The sequence below is a fragment of the Coenobita brevimanus genome, chromosome 97 (genome assembly GCF_032717465.1).
Source record: "Coenobita brevimanus isolate Jiangsu-jjx chromosome 97, ASM3271746v2, whole genome shotgun sequence".
Lineage (NCBI taxonomy): Eukaryota > Metazoa > Arthropoda > Malacostraca > Decapoda > Coenobitidae > Coenobita > Coenobita brevimanus.
Genome location: NC_137050.1, coordinates 5,386,412 through 5,398,670, shown reverse-complemented (window position 1 = coordinate 5,398,670; position 12,259 = coordinate 5,386,412). Strand labels below are relative to the sequence as shown.

Below are 12,259 nucleotides of genomic sequence, written 5' to 3'. Positions count from 1 at the left end.
TATTATCGGGGCTATTTCTGACGGGATGTGGTGTCATTCATGAAATACGGTAGATAGCAGTTTAAAGGTTCATAAACAGACAGATGAATAATTAGATACGTAAACAGACAGATGGATATTTAAGTGAAAATTACTGAAATCTTTCGTACGGTACAAACCTTCTGTTATATATTGTTACTTTTAACAAACTTCTTTCCAGTGTGTGGTTATCTTAGATATAAACGATATATATATATATATATATATATATATATATATATATATATATATATATATATATATATATATATATATATATATATGTGTGTGTGTGTGTGTGTGTGTGTGTGTGTGTGTGTGTAAAATATCTATGAGCATAAATTGGACAGTCTGTTTCCTAAGACCCAACAGTTTCCTCTACATCATCTGTGATGCCATTTCACCCTCACAGGCCACCACACGGGCACTAATACGGAAAAATCGATGCTGAAACATGATAAGGCTGGTGGGAAGGTACTAGCCCTATTTAGCGATTTTTTAACAAGTCGGTGGGTCTTGTGGAATTCAGTACCTCAACTTGTTCCTCGCCTTCAAACTCAGGTCTTGAAATGAGCAGTCCATTTCAGTACTGTTTCCGCCGTTAGATATACCGCATATTATTGTCTAGCCCAGCAATAGGATAATAAGTTGATATTTTCAGTTCTTTGTACGCTCTCACTTAGCCTGTCCTCCTTCCTACGACCTCTAGCATTTCGTGTGTCAATGCATGTCACATTGAGACAACCTTGACCTTGCCACTTACTGTGTCTTTATTTGGAGGGGATATTTTTCTCAGTCTCCTACGCCTCCATGCCTCTCCCTACACACACACACACACACACACACACACACACACACACACACACACACACACACACACACACACACACACACACACACACACACACACACACACAGAGGAGAGAATAAGTAAAACTGCTGGGTTGGTGCGACTGTTAACATGACCCTGTGGAATCCAATGCCGCGTGGCTGAGTTATGGGACGGTTCTCTCGACACGTAATCCAACTCTCTCTCTCTCTCTCTCTCTCTCTCTATTTCCGTTCTTCCTTTCGTTCTCTTTTTTTCGTCCTCAATTTTTTTTCACACTATCCCTCTTTTCTTAATCTATTTTTTATCTATTTTCGTCTACCTCTCTCTCTCCCTTCAGACGATTTCATTCAGCTTAGGAGAGGCATTTCGAACTGGAGGATTTAGATACAGCCTTCATTAACCCCTTCTCCACCAGGACGCTCTTCCTAACCTTTCATAGCTCAACTGCGTATTACATGGGAACATTCGTATACTAACCCCATTATTAGTGGGATAAAGGCTGGTGATGATGATGATGATGATAAAAATAATAATCATCATCATCATCATCATCATAAAATAATAATAATAATAATAATAATATTATTATTATTATTATTATTATTAATAAACGATGACAATGGAAGATAGTGATGATTAAAATGGCAATGAAACTGATAACAGTAGCATGATGATGATGATGGTGATGATGACAGGTGGGTGATGTTGGTGATAATTAAAATAAAACTGTCACCAACAGTGATAATGAAAGTGCTTGATGAGAGTGCTGTTACCTAGGATGATGATGATGTTGATGACGATGATGATGATGATGATGATGTAACTATGCATGTGTGTGTGTCCCCAGGGAGGTGGTGTGAGATCCCGCGGCACCAGAGCAGCCCTCACCCCTCCCACCGTCACCTCGCTCAGGCCACCAGACAAGTATAATATCTCACTTTAACTAACCTAACCTAATGTAATCTAACCTAACCTAACCCAGTCTCACTTAACCCAACGCCAGCTAACCTAATATGGCTTAACCCAACCTCACCCTCGCCTCGCTCAGTCCACCCGACAGGCAGGGCCCACCTCACCTCACTTAATCTTATTCATTCTGATGTACAAACTATTAAAATCTGGCCTCACGTTATCCACGGTAACTGAACTCTATTGTCGCCCAGCTTACCTCTGACTAATCCACCTTAACCTAATGCAACCCAGCCTGCTTTTAAACTTGCTCTAACTTTAACGAAATGTAATCTCTTCTAAACTGACGTCATCAGAAGCAGCCAACAGCTCTATTTAGCCTGGTGTACCCTGGCCACACTTAGCCTAACCATACCCTGCTGTACCCTGCCGATATAACTTAGTGTAAGCTACCCTAACTACTGTAGGTTTCGCATTATAATAACTTAATCTAGACCAGTCAGATCTAACAACATGATGTATCCTTGGAATTTATTGCACACTTTTAACTACTTTAAGGAAGTCTAAGTTGTAACGGTCAGAACTAGAACTAATATAACCGTATGGCAACTTGTTCCACTCATTGGCTACTTTATTTCTAAATTAATTCCGTCTCATCTCTCTTCTGAAGCGAAAATGTATCTCTGTTATGACCATCTGTAACTACATATCTTTTTATCAACTCCCCCACAAACTTTAACTGTAAAACAAGATAGATTTGGTTCACCATTATAAAGCATCATTTTTGTCTCCAGAAGCGTGAGTGGTCATCGAAATCAAGGTACCATAAGTGGCAGCGTTGGTGGCAGTAATGACAACATCAGCCCGCCAGTAGTCGCCAGTCAGTCCCCTGCAGTCACGGCACATGCCAACAACCACCGCAACCATCAAAACAACCACTATAACAACCACCACAACAGCCATAACTACCAAGGCTCCGTAGCTCCCGTGGCCACTGCCTCTTCAAGACCTCGGTCCTGGGGTAGGAATCAACAGCAGGGGACCAACTCGCATTCCGGGACAGTCGCTTGGGCCGAAGGAGAGGACGGTATACTCATCTATGGCCAGGGATCCTGGGGTCGGGACGGGCGGACACGTGGAAATCGTGAATCGGGCTGGAATATCAAATCGGACACCTCGGGGAATGAAAATGGCGGCTCCTCTGTGTGGCATGGCGAGGAGCTGAAAGGAAACCGGCGAGTGATAAGTTGGGACGAAGACGATGAGGATGCTGGTGGAGGAGGCTGGGTGAGAGGGGAAGGGAACGTGTGGAGGGAGGTTGAAAGAGACCCTCGAGCACAGGAAGATGTTTGGAGAGAAGGTACAGATGGCGGATGGGCTGCGGAGGGAGTTGCAGGGGGAAGAGGAGAGGGAACCGAAGCCTCCTCGAGAAATGACACCTTCGGCCATGCCATCACTGAGGACTTGTCTCATCTCTCCTCCAGGTAAATCAAGCCTTGTCAGGTCATAGCAGGATATGGTGTTAATAACACAGCAGATAAAGTACGGTAGGATTGGAAGAGCAAGACTCAGCATCATGGTAGGACAGGAAGAGGAAGAAGTAGAATGAATACCTATCGACTGCACGAGGGTCATTAAGGCAGACGATCAGTTTTTGCAAAGTCACACTCTTCCCCTTGAATACGATCCGCAATAGTCGATGTTACGTCCAGGTTCCATTTGTACCGCTGGGTGAACAGGGACAAGGGTCTGACCCAAGGGTCTGACCAGCCCGAGAATTTAACTCATGTTTTTCTAGTTACGAGCTGAGCGTGTTAACCCATGAACCACTGGCTGCCCCTCCACGGCAGGATGAGTCGTGTAAAAGTAAAATACAGCAACAGAAGAGGGTGGGATGGGGGGAGGGCAAGACGGGCTAAACTATACAATACGGTGACGTCTTTACCACTTTATTCATGCTAACTTACGACAGTTATACTCAGGTTCAGAGACGTTTTTCTGTCTAGAAGGTTAAGTATGAGTATTATTAAGTCCTTCACTGTGTGGTTGTATTTCCCTCAGCAACAAAGTTAAAAAAAAAAAAAAGTTGTAGCCCTATCATATTTATCTTCGGACATACGAGTATTTCATGTATCCACTTCAGTTTCATGTCGCTTCACGAGCCTCATCAGCTTCCATACCTCACTTTCTTATACATTTACTTACAACATCAATCCACACTGTCTTTCTGTCACACCGATTCCCACCTTGCAGCTCATTCACAAATACCATTTTCATCACCGTATTTACGTCCATTCTCTCTGTATGCCCATGTCATCAAAGCACACAGTTTTCTACGGTTTAATCAGTACACTTCCTTTCTCCATACATGTTTGGAATCTGTTCCTCATCTAATTCAGTCTTCAAATCTGACACAAACATTCTTTTTGTCCCATTTACACTGCTCCCACTTTACGCTCATGTTACACACATATACAAAATAAATAATAAATAAATAATATAAAATGAAAATATGACTACTAACAGTCATACTCTCATCTTCCCATCTCCATGCTCTGTCCTCTGTTTCATACCAAGGCCTTACATAATACGGTACCAGCTATCCTTCTTCCTTCTCTGAGCCAACCTATTACAGTATCCATTATTTCCCTTACACACACAGTCACTTTTCTACTGTACTACTGATATGGTACTTAAACATCTGTACCAGTTCAAGTCTATCTATTCACCAGCACATTGCACTACATTAGCCTACATGTAGCCGTATTTTTTAAACTTCAATGACGAGGGGGGAAAGAAAGTCCCATTTATTATTATTATCATTAGTAGTGGTAGTAGAAGTAGTAGTAGTATTACCCAAGCGCGTGACAAAGACAGAACCCGCTTGGTTGTTCTGTATTGCTGCAGAAGGCCCTCTGCAATTATGGAATGTAAGCTAATCTGACCTAATAATCACAGGCACTCCATGAAAGACTGTAAGATGATGAGAGTCTGCCTCCCCCTTCGAGATTTAAGCTTTAGGTGCTAATTCTAAGTAGCTTTCGCCAGTGGTGTCAAACTCAATCCTTCCCAAGGGCCACACTTCAGCTCTGTTGATCATCTGAGGGCCAAGTCTACCTAACCTTATCGAAATCAGCCTAGGTATACAAAAGAGTACATAGTGAAGTGAGATATACATTGTTAGAGCTAAGGTTTTGTACTGAAAAGCGCAGTTAATTTATTACATGCAATTTTGTGAGACTATCGACACCCCTTATATAGGTATTATCAATTTCAACTGGTGACAAATCTAGCAACTTTGATTCCCACTCACGATAAACTCCAATAACCAATGACCTCAAATAAATGTAGAAACAATAGGATAATACCAGTTAAACAAGCATCAACTCACCCAAAATTGTGGCACATGTGTCCCCGTCAACCTACACCAGCGTGTTTACGTTTAGTACTTCGTCCGAATTTATCGAAATAGGAATTACTGTTTCCAGATTTCCACCAGATTAGTGAACCATAATTGCACACTGTACTATACACTATTGAAGTGCATGCAAATTTTAAACTTGCAGTATAAGATTTGAAACTTGTTGAATGAAGATAATAACGGAAAATAGTAATACGGCAAAGCCGCAGCCTATTCAAACATTCAGAGAAGTTCGGTACGCCTTCTACCCCTTACAGTAGAACTGGCTTCTGCTGCAAGTTATTGATAATATTTAAATAAAAGTTTCGCGACATATTTGTTCATCAATATATTATTATAATGGTAGTTTTAGCAATCAAATTATCAAGAAATATTTCCTAATAGTGCTGTAATATTTGTTCACTTGATCACATGACAAATTTTATGGGATTTTCGGTTTGTTATATCTCATATTTTCTTAAGTCATCGCGGGCCACTCTTTTCCTCTTCGGGAGTCACATTGGGTACACGGGCCACCAGTTTGACCTCTGCTTTAGACATTTTGTAACACCTTTTCCTTAGCTATTCATTCTGCACATTATTCCTCAGTATCTTTTTGTATGCCATGAATGCAAACCAATTCGATATTAAAACGATACAAATACAAGAGAAAGCTAAGGAACAATATGCAAAGTAAATCGCTAAGGAATCGGTGTTAGGAAACTTTCAATGCCCGTTTGAACACCATTATTTGAACCACTTAATGCCTGTCATTATACTTTCGCAGAGACTCACACGGAGGCGGTAATTCTCACGCCCCACCGCCAGCAGGAGGGAGACACCATCAGGACACCCACACCAGGCATCTCTGGGTGCTGGAGGAGGTGCGGGAGGGGGAGGAGGAGCAGGGAGGAGAGGACGTGGAAGGTGAGGGAATAGCAGTGCTGGATACCCTGCCTGCCGCCCCCGTCAGTTCGGACTTCCTGAATGCCTACCTCCACGCTGTTCAGCACTATAACGAAAGCAGGAGAGAGGACGGGAGCCGCTCCTATTCTTCCTCCTCTTCTTCACCTTCATCGTCACACCCATCATTCACTGGTTCTTCGACCTACTCATCTCGCTCGTCCTCAGTTTACGCCTCGTCTTCCAAACTACAAGACGACCTAAGCCCTTTCCACCAGTCAATCGTTCCCCAGCCACGACCCGTAGACAACCACGACGACGAGTACGAGCCCGAGGACTATATAAACTACCACGAGTACGACCACCGGGGTCGCAACGCCTTCCCGCAGGAGGACACGCGGCAGACAAATGAAACACCAAACCAACAGGGCAACGTGGCAACACACGATAATCAACACCGGACGCTCAGTATCCAAGAAATAGTTCGGTTGAAAGGTTTAAAGACGATGGATGATTTGCTGCTGCTGCTGAAGAGAAAGGGGACTAATTATCACGAACTTCTGGAGCTTGTCAACAGAGGAGCAACAAAGAGTGACGTTCTAGCGTTTCTAAACCGTCCAGATGTTATCGGAGCAGAAACCACGAATCACGAGGACAGGGACGATGATATTTCACAAGGTGATGCTAGGGGAATGGTGAATCACTACCCTTATGATGAAACAGAGTCAGAAAATGAAATGGACGATGAGGGAGAACCGAATGACGATGTAGCAGGGGAAAGAGAGGAGCAGAGAAAGGGGAGGAGAAATAAAAAGAGAGATAGAGACAGGGGGAAACGAAGGAGGGACAGAATGAGGGGTAGGAAGAACGGAAGAGGAAGGAACAAAGGAAGGAGAAGAGGAAGGGTGGGACAGAACCAGACAACCATTCCACCACCCCCTCTCTCTCCACCCACACCCGCGCCAACCCATATCAACCCACCCTTACCAGCTCCCACTTTCTCGAACCTCCCAACCAGACATCCCCCGCAGCCACGACAACCAACGACCGATACGACAGCCACACTTCTCCCAGCCACTTCACCAGTTGTACCAACCACACTAGCCATCTTACCACACAGTACATTCAGATCTTCAGTCTCGGTTCCTGAAGATCCTACAGGGAAGACGGCCAAGGTATCTGAAATAACAGTCACAGTGATGAAAGCCCCAGATGAAACTGAACACGACAGCGAGGCGACCATCGTGGAAGACCTGAGACCAGCCAGGCGCAGACCAAACCCGCAAGGGCAGCCACCAAAGGACCAGTACAACAGACGCCACAGAGGAGAGACCAGACCGCGAGAGGGCACGCAGGACCGAGATGTTGGTGTTAGAGGGCCTGGGGTAACGGTGGCTGAGGGACCGAATGAAGATGCCAACCTGTCCCGCGAGCAACAGGTACGCCGTATTTACAGCTTTCCTGGGTTATTAGGAAGTGTTGAAAGGTTGTATACTCGTCAGGTGTTTTCCATAATGATATGTATTGCATATCACAGTTTATGATTCATGTAAATTATATCGTATTATACTGACGTAAATTCCATACATAACACAGAAGCCATAAAATTTATATTAAACATGCCGTATGCAGTGCTAAATGGGTAAGAGAGCCTCCTTAACCGGTGACAGTACGACCCAAATCCTCTTGTTCCTACTTTTGACTTCATTCATACAGCTGCTAAACACTTCAAAACCAGACTAGTGTCAATATAAACTTTAAAAAATGAGAATAACAAAAGTGACTTCAGATATTAATGGCCTCTTATGAAGTTATCCATATCCTGAGGAGTAATTAAGATCGTTTGTAAATATTTCCCCTTTCTTCTGTACGTTCCATTACCACGTCACTTCGGGGATGTCTCTCTTTCGTCTTTCTTGCTTCAGTCAGAGGCTTGTATTCACCTTAGGAACGACTTTTCGAATCAGAGGAGTAAGATACAGCTTTCAATAACTCCTTCACTAGGAGAGGTCTTTCCCATGTTTAACAGAATCGTTTGGAAGTACAGTAGATATACAAATAAGACATGCGCTCCTGTTGACTGCGTGGGCTGCGTTGCGTCATGAAACCGTCAGAGGAGGAGGGAGGGGAGGTAAAAAAAAAAAAAAGGAAAGGAATGGGTGGGATGGGCGGGAAATCTGACAGGCAGTGGGGCTGGGGCAGGAAAATATACTCTGTGAAAATGGGTGGTTTGATCGGTCTGAATGCAGTAAACTATTATTTCAATACATCATCTAAGAGTGAAAGAGTCTAGGGGAAAGGGTTAATAATTGAGCACTGGGGACAAAGAAATGGGTGGGGTGACCTGGAATTGTAGTCGGGGATGGGGAGAAGCTATGAGAGTATACCCTGTGAAAATAAGTGCTGTTGGATTAACGGTTTTAGTGAAATGATTTATTTAAAAGTTTTCATCAACAAGGACAAGAACATGGTAAGCCCGCGTTGCTCTCGCTTCCATGACGTCGTGCAACCCAGGTAAAAATAGGTCACCGGACTGAGGGGGTAAAACAGCTATGGAAACACCTTGATCACGCAAATGGGTTAAATTACAGGATTCCTGGAGCTTAAAGGAGGTGTGAATGATTCTGTGGCCCATTTCACTTGGCATGCTGTGAATAGTTCCCCACTAGCTTCTCATTCCTTCTTTGTTGATTCTACTTCACCAAATCATCAGGTGAAAAAATATAATGATGTTAATGAAGATGATGATAGTAATTTGATAGTAATGATGATGATAGTAATTATTATAATAGTAATGATAATGATAAAGATGGTAATGCTGCTGATGATGATGATAATTATAAATGATGATGCTAATGACATGATAACAGTAATGATGGTAGTAATGACTTACAATAACAGTAATTGTAATGATGATACTGACGCAGACCCTTGCCCCCACAGGAGCAATACCAGTTCCCAGTGAAGGGCATCATGATCATAAGCGGACTGATGGGTGCTTTGGCCGTCTTCACCCTCGTCGTTCTCATCTCATACGCCGTCATCAAGTGTTCAAAAAAACCCGCCGTCAACAACTACCAAGTGTCCGAACAGAAAAATGCCGTGCCTTCTTGAGTTCTTTTATTTTTTAGCCCCTCATTATTATTATTATTATTATTATTATTATTATTATTATTATCATTATTATTATTATTTGTCACCTGAGGCTTTCATTGAGCTAAGGGGAAATTTGTGCTGTCGTAAGTGTTCAAAGAACCTGCCGTGATCAGCTGCAGAGTCTCGGAAAAAGAAGAAATGCTGTTGTTTCTTGAGTACTGTTTATCTTTTTAGCCCCTCGTCAATATTTTCTATTAATTTTCCTGTTCCGTGGTGATTTTTTCAGCAAGGGGGAGACCTGTCATAAAATGCCATGAAAAAGAAAGAGAAAAAGAAAGCCAAAGCAAGAAAACAAAAAACTTGCCCTCAGTAACTACTGAAGTGTTAGAACAAAAGAACACTTACTTTTTGTGTTCCAGTGAGTTTAACCCCATATGACGCTTTCTGTGTTTAATTTTTACTACTGCGATTTTATTCAACCAAGAGGAGACATACGACGTGGTAAAGTCCTGGGAAAAACCGGCCATCAGTAGTTACAAGGCGTCTGAACAAAGGAACCGTGTAGTTACTCTCTCTCTCTCCATCATGGCACCTTGTTATTATTCAGATTACTTCATTTGGCTAAGGGAATGTCTGCGGCGTTCTAAAAGTGCTCCGGGAAACCTGCTATCAACAAGACTAAGGCCCGTATTCTGGTCGGCCAATGAAGCTCCTTAACACCTCGTCCTTACCAACCTATTTCTGGACATAGCACGTTACTCTTCTCCTGTATGTTATAAATGCAAATTATACCGACATCAGAATCCAGTAAATAACACAAAAGGGTAAACTAACAGTCTAGTAAGGCAAATAAATATCTAAGGAGAAGGTGTTAGGGAGAATATGGATTACAGAAGAACATGGCAGCCACTTAATTTCTTTATTACTTACTCGTACCGGATTATTTTGTACAATTAAGTGGAGATTTACGTTGTTATAAAGTGGCTCAAAACACCAACCATAGACACTTACTGAGTCATATTCTAAGTGGCTTTTTGAGTTTCCGTAACACTTGTTCCTTTGTGATTTATTCTTCACATTACATCTCAGTATCCTCTTGTATGTTATTAATGCAAACTCTGCCGATATTAAAGCGAAATGAATAGCATACAAGAAGGTGTTAAGGTCACTATGCAAAATAGAAAGCTCAGAGTTACCACGAAGCCTACAACGCCACCAACAATGCCATCCTTAGTTCCCTGTGGTTTCTTGATTTTTTTTCTTTTTTGCCTTTTTTTTTTTTTTAACAGACAGTCCCATACTACCCCCTGTGAGGTGAGGGGACCCGAGGTTATCGTAGGCCAGTACTTTTAAGGGTAGATGACCAGGCTACTTCCCTTGGTGGCATGGCACAATAAAGGAGCCTCCAGTCACCTCTTTGGGATCGAACCTCTGAAAGGCCATCACTCTGACTGGAGCATTCTAACCACTACATCCTCAGACTTGTTTTTTCCCTTCATTCTTACTACTGCCAGATGATTTTATTCGGCTAGGGGAAGACCTTGCCTATCGAAAGAGGTAGTGGGGTTTATTCCTACCCCTTCACGCGGCAGCACTGATATAACCGAGCTGATCCGCTGACTGGTTGTACAAACGTCCTTCAACCCCTCCCTGTCCACAAAATGAGAGTTGTGGACTACAGTAGGAGGGCAGCTTCATCCTGCAGTTCACCGGGTTCACATTCAAATAAGGATGGGGCCACAACAACAACCAGGTGTCTCTATTATGTTGAATAAAATCGTCTGGCAGCAGCAGGTCAGTAGGCGATTAATGCATAAATGAACAGTGATAGATTAAACTTACCATAGGTCATAATTTTATTGACGGTGAAAAGTATTTATAAGTTAATATTTCAGAGGCCAGTATAAACTATTATTTATGCTGTCGTAAGCAGATTGTCCTAAAGGTTATTATTATTATCAGGTTACGTCTACCTTTGCTTTAGTGATTAAGTTAAAGATGCTGTCCTCGTCGTAGGCTGCAAATCATCTCATAGGTTCAGACGTTCGTTGTTGCAGCTATTTTGGGTTGCATTCTCGTTGGCTTACGATGCTTTTAGCACTTTTTCCTTAGCGATTTAATTTCCTTCGAACAGTAATATTGTTCCACGCTTTAGTCGACCTTTAATAAAACTCCTACACAATATTCAGAAAAATATGTTGGGCTACGAATATTGCCTTATTAAGTTTCAGTTCCCGCGCAGTGCCTCTTTAATTCATCGTTATGAAGTGGATCAGTATTTATGTCCACACCTGTACAAGAGAATATTAACACCTTCAGTCCAGTGACGCCTCATTGTACTTTGTTCATCCCAGATTCAGACGATTTTATTCAACTTAGAAATGGGCCATCTCACTGCAGGGATAAGTTCGGTATAGTTGTTTCAGTTCAAAAACTTGTTTCTTGATCTGAATAAAAGCGTTTGAAAGTACCAAGAATAAAATTCAAATAGGACTGATGAGGTTAATACAGCATATGCGGGAATACACTGGTACAGAAAAGGTGCTATAGTGTTTTATTTTAACCTGACCGAAAACTGTCATCTCGCCATCTCAAATGCTCGGCTGCAACGATAAACTGATGCTGTACTAGAATATATTGCTAATCACGAAGAAGTGCTTCGGAAAATGACGTAAAGCTGTAGTAGTCCTTTTCTTCCACAGATCTACGTGAAATACGTTGCAAAAGACCGAAAATCAGGGCCAAGTTTGTGTACAGCAGATACAGGGATATTTGCCGTCGAGAATGCAATCCGTTATTAATGAACCCCCGCAACAATACTTTTTGACTCCTTGAACCTGACGACGCATTTTTTTCGTTTATTTCTACTTCATGTTATTTTATTCTATTTTTATTGCCACCAGACGATTTTATTTAGATTAGGGGAGCATCCCAGTAGCGACGGGGATGATGAAGGCTATTATCTATTATCTAACCCCTCCTGGCTGAATAAAAACGTCTGGATACGAGAAAATTGAAAAAATGCACGTCATCGGACTGAAGGGGTTAAAACCTGCAACACGGTGACGTCATTCGTATTTCATTCTTGCTATCTCCAGACG

General features: G+C 42.3%; 1 protein-coding gene across 1 annotated transcript; it reads left to right on the top strand.

Annotated features, from left to right (window-relative positions):
• Window positions 1-1,413: 1,413 nt before the first annotated feature.
• On the top strand, window positions 1,414-9,176 carry LOC145413788 (uncharacterized; the record flags this gene model as incomplete). Its single annotated transcript, XM_080283443.1, has 5 exons — window positions 1,414-1,432; window positions 1,705-1,774; window positions 2,554-3,243; window positions 5,947-7,501; window positions 9,006-9,176. Coding segments are annotated over 5 exons (2,505 nt in total), but the record flags the coding sequence as incomplete, so codon positions are not given.
• Window positions 9,177-12,259: the final 3,083 nt, after the last annotated feature.